Source organism: Melanostigma gelatinosum (assembly GCF_949748355.1).
Source record: "Melanostigma gelatinosum genome assembly, chromosome: 3".
Taxonomy (NCBI): Eukaryota; Metazoa; Chordata; class Actinopteri; order Perciformes; family Zoarcidae; genus Melanostigma; species Melanostigma gelatinosum.
This window is the reverse complement of record NC_136636.1, coordinates 6,827,577-6,845,439: the sequence shown is the minus strand read 5'-3', so window position 1 is coordinate 6,845,439 and position 17,863 is coordinate 6,827,577. Positions and strand designations below refer to the sequence as shown.

Genomic DNA, 17,863 nt, shown 5'->3' with positions numbered 1-17,863 from the left:
AGTCATCCACCATGGAAGTCAATGACGCTATTGTTAGAGAAACATGAATGTTGTGAGCGCTCTTCTGGAGCTATAGAAACAATCTCTGAACCTCGACTTCGAGTGATCCCTCTGTACGATGCACAAGGGAAGTGGTTCTCAACACTTCTGCTCTGTGGTGTGATGCTCCTCGTAGGCCTTAGACTTAATTTACTGATTTGTATAGAAAATGGTGACGTGTGATCCCCTCGGCCAAGAACATGCTGCACAGTGTTGAACAAAACACTTGGTTTGGTTGTTTTTATTTTAGATCACTGACGCTTTAGACTTTATTTACCGGAGGTTCATGTAATGTTCGGCATGAAGACGGTTTGTTATTGGATACGTTTTGCATCTAGTCCTCAACTCACTCAGACCATGTGGTGCTTTTTTTCTTTTGATGGAATATGATCGATAGCATCTACTGTTTGTTGAAAGGAACGACTTTTAAGAGATGTGAACGCAGTTAATGGTGTGAAATCGTGATTCTGAATTCATTTTAGATAAGAAGCCATGCTTTTTCATGTGTGTTTGCATTGAATAATGCATAAAAATCTCTCCACGGTTATGTTAAGAATTCACCCCAGCACACAAATGTTTTAATCTCTTTCTTGAGCGACGGAGAGAAGATTAATGTTTTAGGTTTCACATTCTACTATAGCTACTTCTGTAACCAACTTTCACCCACCTGTTCCTCCTCTAATGCTGGTATTGAACTTCATTTTCCTTACTTAACAGCTGTTTGTCAAATTAATATAATAAATTCTTCTTTAGACCTTCATTGTGGAATTTCTATCTTCATCACACATCGACAATATGGGGGGGGGGGACAACCCAGAACAGTCGCGCTTAAAGTACATTTTTTGAAGTCTTTATTTGGGTGTGTCACAGTTGAGCACAGCTGTTGCAGCTGGCTGGCTGTGATATGTTTGGCCGTAGCGTTCAGCCTCCCATCACTCGGCGTGCTGAAATACACAAGACAGGGCTGTTTATTAGCAACCACGTACACAATGTCACGGAGTTAACTCATGGCCGCACGAGAGATCACATGAGAGGGCTACGTGAGGTCGTCGTCACCAGAGGATTACAGCCAGTCTCGTCTGAGATTAGTTGTCGTTATGCAGCCTGCTGGCTAATTTTAATAAATACTTCTAAAAGGTCATTACATTTGGCTGCGTACTGTAACATGACGTGTATGGAGTTCACTCACCTTGCTGCCTTGGTCCCGGGTGCGGACTCGGAGCTTGTTGACCTGCGATTCGGCCGTGTCCGCCCTCTCTTCTGCATCGTCGACCTCGTGCTGGAGCTTCCTGTACTTGGAGAGGTTGGTGTTGGCCTGCTCCTCCTGCAGACGGAAGGAAACCGAGAAACCCATTTAGTATTCTACAGTGACCTGAAAAGGTGCTCAGGCTAGTTGATCACTGACGCTACAATGATATGAAACCGCTGATAGTGGACTCACCGCTTCTTCAGTCTGCCTCTTGTAACTCTTCACCTTGGTCTGCAGCTTGTCGATGAGGTCCTGCAGGCGCACCAGGTTCTTCTTGTCTTCCTCACCCTTCACAGACAGCACAGGGGCCTCTTAATAACATGGATTCATATTTTACGCCTCGGCATGTCTTTATGTGCAGCCACACTGGTGGTTTACCTGGTAGGAGAGCTCTTTGATCCTCCTCTCATACTTGCGTACTCCCTTCTGATACTCTTGGCTCTTCTTTTGCTCAGCTTCCATTTCGTTCTCCAGTTCTTTGACCTGCCAGCAAGACCAGAAAATAAACCAATCCACTCATTACAAACGAGACTCATGAGGGTTATCATGGGTTCATTGGTCTCATCTCTCACCCTGGCCGCCAACTTCTGGACCTGCTTCTTGCCGCCCTTGAGGGCGATCTGCTCGGCTTCGTCCAGACGCATCTGCAGATCCTTTATGGTCTGCTCCATGTTCTTCTTCATCCTCTCCAGATGGGCACTAGTGTCCTGCTCCTTCTTCAGCTCCTCCGCCATCATGGCTGCCTACAAGAAAAGAGGATCAGTGTTCAATGGGCATTAAGTGATCTTACAGCACAGATCTAATTACAGAATATCACAAACTCGCTGGACAAGATCACTGCCCAACCCCCTGTCTATCCATTTTTTATCCGGTTTTGTAAATGTATGGTATCATGCACTTTGTATTTTATTCTTTACAGATCTTACATCGGTGATGGCCTTCTTGGCCTTCTCTTCTGCATTGCGGCACTCCTGCACAGCATCGTCCACCTCATTTGACAGCACGGACAGATCATTCTCCAGCTTCTTCTTGTGGTTTATCAGTCCAGTGTTCTGCATCAAAAGAGCACGTTTCAAGAATCCCCTCCAGGATTAAAATGTCAGTTCATCTAAAACGAGTAACCACCAGCTGTAATCAGATTATCTTAACCTTTTACAGATCTAGAAAGACTAGCTAGCCGGGACAATGAAAATACCCTCTTCTTGCAGATCTACAGAAAGTAAGTGACCATTGTTTAAGCCCATTTATTTATTTGAAGTACTCTATGTCACTATGTTTCAACCGCTTCCTCCTACCTGAGAGTGCAACAGGTTGACTCTCTCGGTGGCCTCGAGCAGCTCGTGCTCAGCTAGCTTGCGAGCACGGTCGTTCTGCTCCAGCAGAGCCCTGAGCTCCTCCGCCTCAGCAGACAGTAGGTTGTTGCGGCGCTCCGTCACCGCCGTCTGCTCCTTCAGCTCGTCGTTCTGGTGAATGGTCTCATCCAGCTCCAACTGAATGTCCTGTAGTCACAGAGGATGTACAAGCAAAATATTTGGATTGGAATCTTTTTCCTTGTGCTAATGAATCTTGACACGGGAAAGTTCATCAACCGGCCTCTAGACGGGCTCACCTTGATCTGAACCTGCAGGTTTCTCAGGAGTTTCTGGGACTCTGAGGCCTGCCTGTTGGCATGGCTCAGCTGCACCTCCATCTCATTCAGGTCGCCCTCCATCTTCTTCCTCAGGCGCACTGCCTCGTTGCGAGACTTGGCCTCGGCATCCAAGGTGGCCTGCATGGACTCCAGGGTTCTCTGGTGGTTGCGGCTAAACGTTGAAAGACATCACAGAGAGAAAATAGTTTGTATGGAGTGGCCGATGGGATTAGAATCAAAAGGACGAAAAGAGTAATCGATGGATCTCACCGAAGGTTGTCAATTTCCTCATCCTTCTCTGCCAGCTTCCTGTCAATGTCGGCCTTGATCTGGTTAAGCTCCAGCTGGATGCGGAGCGTTTTGCTTTCTTCATGCTCCAGAGTCCCCTGAGACAGAAATACACTTAATGCTTCAAGACATTCTGTGGGTCACCTCGGTTCAAAAAATACCCCAGACCACAAGAAGATGTGAGCGAAACTCTGCAAACTGCTTACCTCAGCTTCCGCCAGGGCAGCTTGAATCTCACTTTTTTCCATGTCCAGACTCTTCTTGATTTTCTCAAGCTCTTGGATGGTCTTCGCTCCCTGACTGATTTGATCTGTCAGGTCAGAAATCTCCTCTAAGGGAGTAGCGATAGAAACAAATGTTTATATTTCTTATAAAGTCAAGGTACAAACACACTGAAGATCTGTTTCAATACAACCTTCTAACTGGGTATTCATGATGTGAGCTACAGTGACGGGTACCTTGGAGGTTCTTGTTCTCCCTCTTGATGGCCTCCAGATGATCCAGGGTCTCCTCGTAGGAGTTCTTCAGTTTGAAGAGCTCTGTGCTCAGGCCACGAGACTCTCTTTGAGAGCTCTCCAGCTCTGACTGGCACTCTTCATACTTCTGTTTCCATTCAGCCAGCAGCTGGAGAAAACAATAAGACACAGTGGAGCAGAAGTCTCAAAATAATATACATGGTTGTAAGTGGTACCAGAACCCAATCCTACCAAGTCACCAGGCAATAAGACAGATGCACACATTAACTATTATTCATTTGACTAATGAGGGTGATTTCCCTTGAGGACAGCAAAAGCAACCCTCTGCAGTAGTTGCCATCAGCCCATACCTTGTCAAAGTTGCGTTGCTTCTTGTCCAGGAGAGCAGCAGCAGCATTGGCGCGCTCCAGATCAATGACCAGGTCCTCGATCTCTGTCTGGAGCCGATGTTTAGTCTTCTCCAGGGAGGAGCACTTGGCATTTGAAGCCTCCACCTTCTCTTCAGCGTCCTGCAGACGTGTCACCAGCTTCTTCCTAATGAAAAGGCAATCACAATTTACGCTCACGCAGTCAAACGATCATTACCATCGAAGTCTGTAAATTAAACTCATCTCACTCACTTGGCTTCCTCCAGCTCCTCAGTCCTCTGGATGGCGTCAGTTTCATACTTAGTCCTCCACTGAGCCACCTCAGCGTTGGCCTTGGACAGACCTCTCTGCATCTCAGCCTTGGCCTCCTGCTCCTCGTCGTACTGCTCTCTCAGAAGATCACAGTCGTGTCGAGATGACTGCAGTGCATGGGCCAGGGCATTCTTAGCCTTAGGAGACCAATCGTGATGGTAGACGGCGGTTAGTGGCAGTGGAGGAACTCTGAATGTCTTCAGAGGTAGCTACCAGTTTTGTAAATAACCACTGACTGAAGCAGTGACGTGGGGCTCACCTTATTCTCCTCCTCCAGCTGTTTCTTGAGCTCCTCCACATTCTGGCCAAAGCAGTTCTTGGCACGCTGGAGCTGGGAGACCATGGATTCCCGCTCTTCAAGCTTCCGGCTCACCTCGGCTACATGGAGGAGGAAACGTTACCTGTGGAACTCGCCTGTTTTGTGAAATCTGTTAGTGGGATTTATGATAAAACGAAAGCTCCTTACCAGCCTCAGCCTGGGCACGAGCTTTTAGGGTGCTGGTGTCGTTGAGCTGCCTCTGGAGCTCCTCGACTTTGGATTTAGCCTCGCTCAATTGGTCTTCATACAGGCGGCACATCTTCTCTGAAGTGGCCTGCAGACGAGTGATCAAAATGTTAGATTTTTGAGGGATTGATCTGGTTTGGTTCCATGCTACTCGGCGTGTCTATCCTCTTTACCTTGCCCTTGGAGAGGTGCTCCACAGTAGAGGCCAGATCATCAACCTCCAGCTTGGCCTCGCTCCTCTCCTTGTCCAGCTTCTGCTTGACCCGCTGCAGGCTGTCGATCTGCTCGCTCAGCTCTGCGACGCTGTCGGCGTGCTTCTTCCGCAAGGTCGCCGTAGTGGCCTCGTGGTGGAGCATGGCCTCCTCCAGGCCTCGCCGCAGCTTCAGGAAGTCCGCCTCTCTCTTCTTGTTGACCTCGATCTGAGCCGAGGTGGCCCCACCAGCCTCCTCCAGGCGCTCGCTCAGCTCTTCCAGCTCACGGGCCACGTCGCCACGCTGCTTCTCCACTTTGGCCCTGCAAGCCCGGTCGGCCTCAAGCTCCTCCTCCAGCTCCTCTACACGAGCCTGGAAGAAAAAATAAGTCAGTTGTTTTGTCAAAATGATGTTTCTACTCTATTGGAGGTTGAGACTTGTTCCCACCTGCAGCTCCTTTATCTTCTTCTCGAGCTGATTGACCAAGGCTTGCTCATCTTCTATTCTTGAGCTGATCGCATTCATTTCAAAGTCTTTCCTGGTAGAGAACAGTGATTGTTAATCATTGTTGTTTTAACAGCAAGATCATATTTTTCTGTGAATATATGAAAGCTCACTTCTTCAGCCTCTCATCAAGTTGTTGCTTGTCATTCTCCAAGTCCATAACCGACTCCAAGGAGAGTTTCAGATCTCCCTCCAGCTTACGTCTGACCCGTTCCAGGTCCATACGCAGCTTCTTCTCTTGTTCCAGTGATCCCTCCAGCTGTTTCACAGTAGGAAGGTCAAATATGTTCCACGTTATGTATAGGATGCTTTTTTATTTTTTTTTTGCGAAAAATACACTCACATCATCCACTTGTTGCTCCAGCTTTGCCTTGGCTTTGGTCAGAGAGTTGACTTTGTCTTCCTCTGCCTGCAGGTCATCCAGAGTCTGCTGGTGAGCCTCCTGAAGAGCCTTCTTCTCTTTGGTCAACTTCAGTATGGTTTCATCCATAACTGCCATTTCCTCAATCAGATTCTTCACCTGCAAGCCAGAAGAAGAAAATATACTTGACACTCGCGAAAAGAGAAATCCAAAACACATTTATTACTCGCCCCCCCACACATACTCCATCCAGTGAATGTGCTGTGGCTCTCTCCGTGGCCTCTTAGCGCCCTCTGGAGGCCACTCATTCCACTTCCAATGTCCATACCTTGTTCTCAGTGGCATGTTTCTCCTTTTCCACTTTAGCCAGAGTGAGCTCCAGATCGTCAATGTCTCTCTTTAGCTCAGCGCACTCGTCCTCTAGCTTGCGCTTCTTGATGAGCAGGTTGGAGCTCATCTCCTCCTCGTCCTCCAGCCTCTCCATGATTTCTTTCACCTTGGCCTCCATCACGATCTTCGTCTTGATGAGCAGCTCACAGCGGTCCTCGGCATCCGCAAGATTGTCCTGCTCCTACAGGGGAGAAAGCTTTTAGTACATTCCCACGCTACTGTCTGTCTCTCCAAAAGATGAATGTGTGAATACATGAGGACTGCCACTTACTGCCTGCAGCTGTAGAGAGAGGTCGTTCTTCTCCTGGGCCAGGCTGACCTGCCTCTCCTCCAGCTCTTTGCGCTTGACCTCCGATTTATCTAGAGCCTCCTTGAACTTAGACATCTCCTCCTTCAGAGCGGCCAGCTCTTTCTCTGTGGCGGCGCTTTTCAGAAGAGGCTTGATTTTGAAGAAGAGCTTCATCCAGGGCCAGTGCTTGACAGCGTTGAAGGCCCGGATGTTGTACTGGATGATCATCAGAGCCGCACTAAAAACACGGCGGAATAAAGGGATCCGTTGGAAGAGTGAGGGTTTTTATGGCATTCAAGTTTTTAAGTGTACTTCTACTCGAGGGGATACTTATGCAAGGGTACATATTGGGAAGACTTGTGATTTGATTTATACGTGGATCCATATATCCACATATGGAATCAGCTGAAACACTGAACTACTTTTGGATTGAGAGTGTGTGAAAAGTAGTTAACAAGTAGGTGAGTTAACGAGTGGAAAGGTCTAACTGTTATCTAAAAGTATTGGATAAATGGTTGAAAATTGCTAAAAAATAAATGAAAAAAACAGTTGTAATACTTAAAGAGAAGTCATGGATGAATGGCTCTACTAGTTAGCTAAAAGAACAGCATAAACACTGGTTGTAGTAATTAGCCAAAGAAATTAATAAACGGTTCAAAAAGTTAGCTAAAAGTTTGGATAAATAATGGAAACATGTAGCTTCTGACACCAATAGTACAAATGCAAACGTCATTAAACCAAACTAAACATTGCCAGTTGTGACAATATCCACTTTTATAATAATGTTAAAATAACTAAATGCATGTGCACACGTTTCTGACATGACTGGTGGTAGAATGTATGAAGTACTTGAGTTCTCCGCTCATAAAACCAGCAGAAGATCAGATCAAGTTAACAGAAGAAGGTCATACAGATTCATCCTGGAGTTCCCCGTTTGTTTCTTTAGTTACTCATCTTGGCACTAATCCTGCTGCTAGCCGCTCTCTTGTATCTAATCATACACGGAGTGATGCGGAATGAAATCATACACCTTATGCTGCTTTTGATGTTTCATGACTGTGACCAAACAGGGTTACCAGATTGATTTAGTCTCAGTAGAATGGCGTCTCGCGGCCCTAAATATGGACCCAGAGCAGACTGGTCAAGGACTCCCTGTCAGTGTTTAGAGGGTGAGTTTGAGTGAGCGTGCACACGTCTGGGTGGGAGGTGAGTGGGGGGGCTGATTGCATTTTTCGGCATGACTCCATGCCGGGTGCCTCTCAAAGGTGAGCGTCTGTTTATTTAGAAACTAAAGCCCTCTGTCCGACGGCCGACTTTAATCCTCTGTCACCCGCCACACATCCCATCAATGCACTCACTTCCAAGTACAGGCGCCGCGGACAAAAGGGGCCAGGGGCCATCGGGCATCCAGAGGGGGGGCGGGGCCGAGGGTTGTATTTTTAGGGAGGGCCCGAGCAGCTGCCACTTGACACATGTCGCCGCCTGGCTCTGAGGACACCGTCAGCATTGTTTAATTTAGAGAGGCTGGTTGGAGAGAATGGCCGAAGACCTGCGAGAAGGGTCTGTGTTTGTGTGTTTGTGTGTGAGTGTGTGAGAAAGATGGACGGGGCCCTTATTACCAGTAAGGCCACACACATGCCTGGTAACCATACAAGGGCAAGCGCACGCCTCACACACGCTGATAACACTGCTCTTGCATGCCACCCATACTGGAGCGAGGGAGTGAACACTGAGGTATCGTGTATCACAAGCTGAAAGGCTCGCGGCTGATTGTGTTGCCATTGAACCTGTTCAGAAGAGCAACTGTTGGGGGACGTTTCTTTTTTATGTCCTCATGTCTATATTTTCCTGTGAAGTATCAAGCTCAAAGGCTTTCCTCTGCCTATGAATACATTTAATATTCATTCAGGACTATAAAAAACAGTGATAGTCAACAAACGTCTTCTTACGTCATTTCTGAGATCTTATTCAGCTCCTTCCTCATTAATCTGCCACGAGCACTGGCCTGCAGCAGCGTCAGGACTTTGGCCAGACGCTCGTCCCTCAGTTCTTCGAGGTGACCGAGCAGGCCTGCCTTGAAGAACACCTACATGAAGCCAAGATCAAATGAAACGGTGATTAAAAAACACTGAACCAAAGAATAACCGGATCGATCAATTTAGCTTTATTTTGCAGATCATTTTGCCATTCACAGCTCTGCTTTACGCAAGCTGCTACTTCCTACCTTCGTGTGTCCAAATCTGTACTGGTTGTAGTCGATGTCCAGCGAGGACAGCAGCTTCTCCGCAGCTTTCCTGCTGTCCATGAACTTATCGTCCGGGATGGCCTGGGGGTGCAGGATGCGGTAGCTGACAGGACGAATAAAAGAGTGTTTTAGGACAGATTACTGGGACTCAAAGTCCTTGCCATGATATCCAAAAGTGATCTGAACGTGGCCTGTACCGCTGCTTGAATTCAGCGTAGAGGATGCGGTTGGGAAAGCCTTTCCTACAGATCCTGATGCCTTCCAGCACACCGTTGCAACGCAGCTGGTGCAGCACCATGAATGCGTCCATGATCCCTGTGTGCAGACCAAGTTTCAAACATGAGCCCAGTCGCATTTGTTTACCTCCGAATGATGTGCCGTGATTGTGCCGCTTTGTTAACCTGGAGTCTTGGTCTCATTGGGGATGATGCAGCGAACAAAGTGAGGCTGGGTGCTGCGGAGGTTGGTCATCAGCTTGTTCAGGTTTTCCTGTCGGAAATGAAAAACGCCGCGAATCAAGTTACACGAATAAATAACAAAACCTTAACTATTCCAACAAAACAAAAATATCACCAGATAAAATGTTTTTATTCTGCAGGGCTTTGAGTTCCTCGACGTAAAGGAGAGAGGAGCCAGCACAGACTTAAAGTGATGTTCATGTGATCATTGCCCTAAACATCACTGCAAGTCTTAACTGCCTCCGCCTCAGCTGTCCCACGACGATGCCCGCAATCTCTCGCACCACACAAAACATTGGAACAGCAGTAATGGATCGTAAAAGACCATTTCAACTTGTGGTGTCAGTCTCACCTTGTGAAGCTGAGACACGGTCTGGAAAGAGGCTGCCTTCTTCCTCTTCTCCTTGCCGCCGATCTTGTGTTCGGACACTGCGAGGTAATTAGCAGGTTGATTAATTTGACCTCCTTAAGATGGCCCCTGTATGCCATTAGAATCCTGTTTCCTGTACCTGAGTCTGAGGCGACATAGTTCTCGTACAGAGAAGCAAGCAGCTTGTTGGCGGACTTCCGGAAACACGCCACCACCGTCTCGTTCAGTGGGTCTTTATTTTTGTCCAGCCAGCCAATAATGTTGTACGGTACCTGTGAAAGCAGCAAGGGACATCAATGTTAGTGAATGACGTGTGTAAGAATTAACGTTGAAAGACTGTCACAGGGCTCGAGTGAGAGCGCACTTACCACTCCGGCGTAGTGCCCCAGCTCAAAATGGGCCTCGTACTTGCGCTTCTTGTCCGGCCTTGGCTTTTGGAAATTGGGCGACTTTCCAATGTGATTGTCATACATCTTGGCTTTGAAGCTGCTGTCGGTGGCCTTTGGGAACATGCACTCCTCTTCAAGGATGGACATGATGCCCAGCGGCTGGAGAAAGAGCGGAGTGTTACATACGCCTCTCCTTGAAACTTGTTTGTAATTATATTATGGACAAACCGCTTTGTTTACCTTTTCGATGAGATCAATGCAAGCCTGAAGGTCCAGCCCGAAGTCGATGAAGGTCCAGTCGATGCCCTCCCTCTTGTACTCCTCCTGCTCCAGGATGAACATGTGGTGGTTGAAGAACTGTTGCAGCTTCTCATTTGTGAAGTTGATGCACAGCTGCTCAAAGCTGTTGAGCTGCAATGAAAGAGGAGCAGGTGTCCAGAGGGAGCATTAGAAGTTAGAACAGCACGGGGAAACATGCTGCAGTATTGCTAATTCATCACAATAAGACAGGATGAGGCACAAACGGAGCACCTGTTGATATCACCCCAAAATATGCTTACTTCAAAGATCTCAAACCCAGCGATGTCCAGGACCCCTATGAAGTACTGGCGAGTCAGGGAGGTGTACAGGGTGCGGTTGATCCGTCCCACGAGCCATTTGAACATGCGGTCGTACGTGGCTTTGGCCAGAGCACCAACGGCGTAGTTAACCTACAGCAGCCACACACACGCAGGAGCAATACAGCAGTCATTCACATGAATAGCCTCTGCTGCTTGGGTACCAGATTCCAGTGTGTGTGGAGCGGCGAGTGTATTGATCGGCCAAGGTTTAAGAAGACGTCCGTCATCGGCACACTCAATGAAGTGAAAATGGACACACTGAATTATTTCTACCCTGTAAAGTACATTTCATACTGCAGTTCTGCTTTTAGTTGTTTGGTATGTTGTGCCTCATTTCCCACTTCCACTATCACGGAAATATCATCTCATTCATTGTCTTTCGGATTATCGAAATAATGAAAACACAGACGGCAGACGTTGCACCTCCTCACCTGTTCCACGTTCTGTCCCTTCACCACATACTCATTGCCCACCTTCACCCTTGGGTGCAGGAGGCCCTTGATGAGGTCAGCTGAACTGACACCCATCAGGTATGAGGCCTTGTCTGCACCTGGTGACCAAACGGGAACAAAATAATAAAAAAATCACAAACTTGCTTTTAAATCAAATTGTTCTTGTGCCGGATGTCTCGTTACTGGCGCTTACTTTCGGTGCCGTCGGCCTCCGCCTGCTCCTCACGCTGCTTCAGCTTGAATTTCATGTTGCAAAAGTGCATGATGGCTCCAACTATTTTATAGCAGCCGCACTTCTCGTCGGCCAGGAAGCCGAGGATGTCCATGGCACGCTGTAAAGAAGCCCGAGATCAGTTGTCTCACAACTTCACAAATCTCAATGCGGACGTAATAAAAGCTCATACATCGGTGGCCATCAGTTCCTGTCCGTCATCCATGTTCTCCACGGTGGTCACGCCCTGCGAGCAGAGGTGGTAGTCGTACGGGTTGGAGGACACCAGCAGCATGTCTGGAAGAAAAGAGTTCACAGGATCGCATCGCAGTCCTGCCGTAGTACGTCATGAAATATCCAAAGCAGCCAGAATGACGAACCTAACAGTTCAGGTTTCTTCTGTGACATGATCTGGTAGTAGATGTGGTAGCTCCTCTCGCCGGGCTGCTGAAATATCACTCTGGATTTTTCCAGAAGATCTGAAGGACAGAAAGGAGAGAGAGCAGCGTGTTCGTCTTCAATATGGAACAAGAAGAGAATCTACAGGATTGACACGATGTTTGACCATTATCTCACATATGTCAATATCAGACGAGGCTAGTTTGCCGGTAGGCCCGAAGTGGATCCTGATGAACTTGCCCTGTGGGAAAAAATATCTTTTAAATACTCCAGAAATCGGGCAACAAATTATCAAACTAATTTGAATGTACATACAGCATGCTATGTACAGGGGATTGTCCTGGTACTCACAAAACGGGATGAGTTGTCATTTCTGAGCGTTTTGGCGTTACCAAACGCCTCCATGGCAGGGTTCGCCTCGATGATCTGATCCTCCAGAGTCCCCTGAGCAGGTAAAACGTAAAGATGCCCACATTATTTTTGACAATTCGCATTTTATTTGAAATGACTGTTAAACATAATGCAGCTTAAGCTCACCCCTGGTTTAGTGGCAGGACCTTGCTGCAAAAGAATAAGTTGAGAAGCCTGTGAGTTTCATATCATATAAAGCAAGATTGAATAATGCTTACACAAGCAAAAGGGAAACATCATAACCGACTGGAGAATTAGATCGTGGTTGTTAAAGCTGTGGTGAAAACCAATGGCCACCTTGTTTTATATGATGAGGTGTAGGGAACTCAGGGGAGAAAAAGGTAAGAAAAATGAACACAGAAAAGTCAAAACCAAAACTTAAAGCAAAGGGAAAGATAATGGAAAAAAGCCAAAAAATATGACATGGAAAGGGAAAAATAAAAATAGTTTAAAAATCAATAAGAAAGAGTAAAGTGGCTGGAAAGGGCTTCACAACACATGAGGGTGAAGACATTCACCATTTTGACAGTGAGGAGAATGTATGGACACGGTTTAAAGGGGATACACGGAAGGATTCCTGGGACCAAAAAATGAAGGCAAAAAGAATACAGCAAAAAAAAAAAAAAAAAAGCTGGGAAACAAAAATGTTGCCACATCAGCCTTACTCCTTTTTTGGCAGTTGATTCCCCAATAGCTGCCACAATGGCAAAATACTGAATGACACGTTTCGTGTTGACAGTTTTGCCAGCACCGGATTCTCCGCTATGTGTGAAAAAATAACAAAGTGTACATACAACAGGTAAAAACTGGCAAAAGTAGTGTAAATCAAAAATAAGTACACTGCATGTCACAAAACAGACAGAACAAAAAACCCAAGTGAAGATAGATTTCAGTTAAAGAGAAAAAAATGTGAGAAAATAAATTAGAAAATGGCTGTGTGGACGGTGTACATGTTATCTGGCTGCTTCTACAGTTACAAACTTCTTAATTCTCTCATTTGTGACGAGGCAGAGACATGTATTCACTTTGATACTTACGTAATAAGCATGGACTGGTTCTCCCGATCTGAGGAAAAGAAAATAACACAAGGCTTGTAACATATGACTGAAGCGTTTGTGCGTTGTTTTTTTGGTATGTTTGTGTGCACTGTGTGTTGTTATAATATCACAGTGTGCACTCACTGCGCAGCATATCATTGTATGCATTGTCTGCGATGGAGTAGATGTGCGGCGGATACTCAGAGCGGCGTTTGCCTTTGTAGGCAGCGACCACAGTGGGTGTGTAGACTGGCAGCCATTTGTATGGATTCACCGTCACACAGAAGAGCCCGGAGTAGGTCTGAGGGACACAGGACATGGCACAACATTAACACACCATGATACATCACCGAAAGCCAAAATGGCCAGCACTGTCATTGCTCAAGCTTGCAGTTGTAATTTAATCTGGATAATGTTGCCTCTTGGGGGAACATGGAAACATGGGAGAGGGGAAGTACCGTCAGTCCATAACAGGATACTCACATAAATCATCCAGGCAGCGTAACGTTTGCGCAGGTTGTACAGCACAGAAGCTTCGTTGAGGTGCGTCAGCATGGCCATGTCTTCAATCATGTCAAACTTTGGAGGATTCATCTGCTGGATGTCAGACTCCTTCACTGACAGAGTCTAAAGGGATGGACGCAGGCAGACATGAGGAGGGGAACATGGGATCGTGCTGTCGTGTTTTCATTCATTACTGCATAGAGAGCGGGTGATCACTTACCCTCCCATCTTTGGTATCAACAACCACTTTGTCACCGGTGATCTCCTTGATCTCAATCTCAATGTACGCTTCCTTTTCATCAGGGACCCAGGCTCGCTTCTTACCTAACAGTACAGCAGACAGAGGAGGATGTTGGAAAGTAGCAACACGCTCCACAGTACAAGAAATACACCAAATCATCACCTCACTCAAGTGTGCTATTGAAGACAAATTATTAAACTATATTGATAAAGCACCTTTCAAAAACACATTTACAATCAAATGAATTGTAACCTTTTGCTTTAAATTGTTTAATTTGTTTAATAGGTTCATATAGTTTGTACCTATTTTGTCTTTAAAAACACTGCAACAAATGCAACTGCAATAACGAACAGGAATCTCGCATCAGCTGAATGTTTGCCTTATTTAAAAACAGATGTATGAATTTATGTTTAAATCAAAAACCGAATTAATTTCTGATGTGAATATCTGTTGATTATGTTCCGTTTTCGTTGAACTCTCCTCATTAGGCCTACCGTCAAAAGCGATGTTGTGCGACGCCAACAGCTCCAGGTCAGACTTGCGTAAAAACGCTGCAGCGTCCCCGAATTCCTTCATGTCAAAGCGCGACATGGTGGCAGCTCCTCGCCGTCCCCAACAACCCGACGCACCAGTGAGATAGACGAGGTGAGGAACTCCTCTGGTAAGAGAACAAAGCGTTGCATTAGAGTCAGTAGTTCTTTATGTTAAAGCTGGGTTTTCTTACTTCAGCCCTCAATGTCTGATGAAAACAATACGTGGCCATGAAATCACTACCTGTGCGTAAAGAGCGCAAATCCACTGTAAACAAGTGAGAATACAAATATAAAAACCTCTTGCGCGTTCATTGACCCGTGCCAGCAAAGGCAAACAGTTAACCCTAAACTGCTTGACTGAAACTTTTACTCTACAAAACACTTTAAAGGGCAGTCAACCCGTGCGTAAAATGCGTAGAGATCAACCTACCAAACAATGGTTCTCCGCTGACCTCGGGAAGACCACAACGAAATAACAGTTCGGTGAGATGTGCCCTGCTTTATACTGTGCCTCTCAAGGTCACGGTCAGTGGGCATTTGTCCGTCATTAGCATATGCCACCTCCTCCGACGCCGATTGGTGCTGAGCGCGTGTCACAATTGACACAAAAGGAAAGCTACGTTTTTGTCATTGCGCTAAACCCAAGCCGGCTATTTCTGTATCCCAGTTATTTTATGCACTGTACACACTGCGAGGGAGTAGGAGAGAGAGAGTTGCATTTGGAGCATCCCTGTTGGGGGGAATTGTTTCACTACGTAGATTTTGAAGGGCAGTGCATCATGTGTGTCCACACACAAAAACAAAACCTGGAAATTACACGGAATATTTGAAGGAAAACCACCAAATTATGTGCATGGAATATTAAAAGACATTTTTAAGTGACAATCAGTCGTTTTAGGAACACATCTAGAATTTTCTTTTTCGTTTACTCACCCCCGACCTCCTGTTAAAAACACACTTCCCACTTTATGTGATGCTTATGAGCTCATGTTGGCCTCAAAGTAACAGCCCATGTAGCTTTCGTGTTGCTCAGTGCCAACAGTGATGTTTGCTATTGTGTTTGGCCACAGAGGATGCAACCTTAGAAGAGATTATTTCAGGAGCTGTGCGGCATTAAACATGCTACTATAAATACACAACATTATATTAATAGAGAGAAACATGGCACGGGGCTCCTACGCAATAAAGAGTCTTGCAATCATTTAAAAGCAATAAACATGAGCGAGGATTCATTCAACGATCTTCTATTTCATTTCAGTTGTTCAGATTGCTTCTACGAAGCTGTTTCCAGCAATATGTAGGGCTTTAGCACCTTGGGCCTCCGATGGAAAATATGGACGATCTCGGAAACTGTCCACTGGTAGCACGGTGTCTTAAATTGTCACATGTTGCTGCTGTCATTTTGTGTATCAATCAAGCAATCAATCAAACTTTATTTATGTAGTCACATGTCAAATGCCACTCCAATTGCTGAACACGTATACTATGATAAAACTAATGACTACATTAAAGGCCTGGTTAAAAAGTTGTTTTTTAACATATATCCACGCTCTGCTCCCCTGTATCCACTAATTCTGGCATTAGCGCTGCGCCTCTCACACTCAGGCTCCACCAGATCTGACCTTCAGAGCAAGGGGAGAGGTGGGAGCCTGGTATGAGAGCAGGGTGACAGTGCAGCACGGGGGGAGGGAAACGGGACCACGCTTTCTCAGAATAGACAAAGCCAGAGTCCAGCATTCCTGATAGGGAGATTGACTGGTAACTGTTAACTGTTGGCTGCGTCGGATTCTACCCAACGCCACCTAGATAAGCCGAAGACGCCCGTCTGATGCCAACTGAGACGCTTTAACTTTTACAAACCCTGAGAAGCGATGGGCCTGCTTTTTATGCGGCATAAAGGGTTCTCGTTCTAATTTCACACACATTGAGAAACAAGAAAACAAACTCCTAAATGGATGTCTTGACTTGAGGGACGGCCATCTTTGTTGATGCCGTTATCTGTTGCCCTGGCAGACTGAGAGGTGTTTCCGTGATGGCTCAAACTTTCTTGGGCATCAGTTAGATAGAGCGGGCCTGGCTATTCTGGGAAAAGGGGCTCTTCAGAGAGGCAGAGGCTGGTTTATGTACTATGTCACTCGCTGCACCATTTGAAAAGCTGGCATGCTGATAACACATGAGGAGGAGATGAATCCCAAAGTCCCCGGAGTTGCTGGCTTTAAATAAGTCCACATTCTCCGGCACGTAAACACACACACCCACACACACACAAACACATATGTATGCAGCCGTTAGTGCAGCACATCTCTCTGCAGTGCTATACTGCAGCCCGCTGCAACAGCTGACTCCTCCGAGCAACAGCTCTCCTTACGGCCTCAGTGTTCCTCAAAATCATTTAGACCCTAATGTGGCCAGGCCCATTTATGCTCATGTTTTGATGATAAGACATTTGTACAAAATGACCAAACTGGCATCCGGCTGTATAGTCTTCAAGCCCAAAAGGCTGGGACGAAGTCCTCAGCTCACTCGGATGGATTGGTTCGCCGACAGTTCGGTGACATGCAAGTGAGGAGCCGACATTTTGGTCACCAAGACTTGATCTGGGGGTCTGTCACAGTTGTTTTAGATCATCATGCACAGAATACCAGCAGGCTTAGGCAGCCAGAGATTGGGAATTATGACTGCAGTCATTCTCAGCACTGTGTAATCGCACCAGTCACACCTTTCTCCATGTTCGGCCTCTGCACAGGTGGGACTGCTGGGACAATATCCATCCATCCACCCATCCATCCACTCATCCATCTTTTTATCATTCTATCCATCTTTCTATCTTTCTATTAATTCAATATGGCTTTATTGGCATGAACGTTTCAGAAAAAACAATGTTGCCAAATAATCTAAATAAAAAGTACACAATGATGAATATACATATTGGGCAGCAAGATATGCCTTTTCTCCTTCTCCTCTGAGTATATTTAACGTTTAACAACGTCTGCTAAAATGACTGTAATGTAATACGTTGTCTCTTTTATGAACTCTTTTTCTTTTTCCCCTTCTGTAAAAAGTGCTGTATAATTTTGCATGTTGACCAGAACAAATGTTAAGATCCCTGTTTTGCTCTCTAGCAGTAATCTAAAAATGGGCGGTGGAGCAGTGTTTCATTTTGGATCAAAGCATTCATGCAGGGTGGATATTTCTGTAATCGCCTCGTGCCTGCCCACAATACCTTGCAGCAACTGTGTGGGCTCAGGTCTTAGCCCTCGGTTCATCAGAGTGGAGACGGACTGACGCGTGGCACAAACTCTCTAAAGCCCCAATTACTTTTCCACACCCACTCCAACCCCTGACATCTATCCACACACACACACACGCACACACACACACACACAGTAAT

General features: G+C 46.2%; 1 protein-coding gene across 1 annotated transcript; it reads right to left on the bottom strand.

Moving 5' to 3' along the window:
* Window positions 1-846: 846 nt before the first annotated feature.
* myh7ba (myosin, heavy chain 7B, cardiac muscle, beta a) lies at window positions 847-14,931 on the bottom strand. The gene is made up of 44 exons (XM_079296920.1): window positions 14,903-14,931; window positions 14,434-14,597; window positions 13,919-14,022; window positions 13,678-13,821; window positions 13,339-13,495; window positions 13,195-13,222; window positions 12,823-12,919; window positions 12,284-12,307; window positions 12,098-12,190; window positions 11,924-11,987; window positions 11,728-11,826; window positions 11,541-11,644; window positions 11,330-11,468; window positions 11,116-11,234; window positions 10,625-10,774; window positions 10,305-10,475; window positions 10,044-10,223; window positions 9,815-9,947; window positions 9,658-9,734; window positions 9,249-9,336; window positions 9,045-9,162; window positions 8,827-8,950; window positions 8,552-8,688; window positions 6,585-6,840; window positions 6,252-6,494; window positions 5,906-6,082; window positions 5,676-5,821; window positions 5,506-5,596; window positions 5,041-5,430; window positions 4,829-4,955; window positions 4,622-4,740; window positions 4,303-4,499; window positions 4,033-4,216; window positions 3,665-3,830; window positions 3,413-3,537; window positions 3,189-3,304; window positions 2,898-3,090; window positions 2,584-2,787; window positions 2,215-2,340; window positions 1,861-2,031; window positions 1,667-1,771; window positions 1,481-1,576; window positions 1,229-1,363; window positions 847-983 (listed from the first exon to the last, which is right to left on the bottom strand). Exons 2-44 carry the CDS (start codon window positions 14,528-14,530, stop codon window positions 972-974), a joined length of 5,826 nt encoding a protein of 1,941 aa, XP_079153046.1. The 5' UTR covers window positions 14,531-14,597; window positions 14,903-14,931; the 3' UTR covers window positions 847-971.
* Between the last annotated feature and the right edge of the window lie 2,932 nt (window positions 14,932-17,863).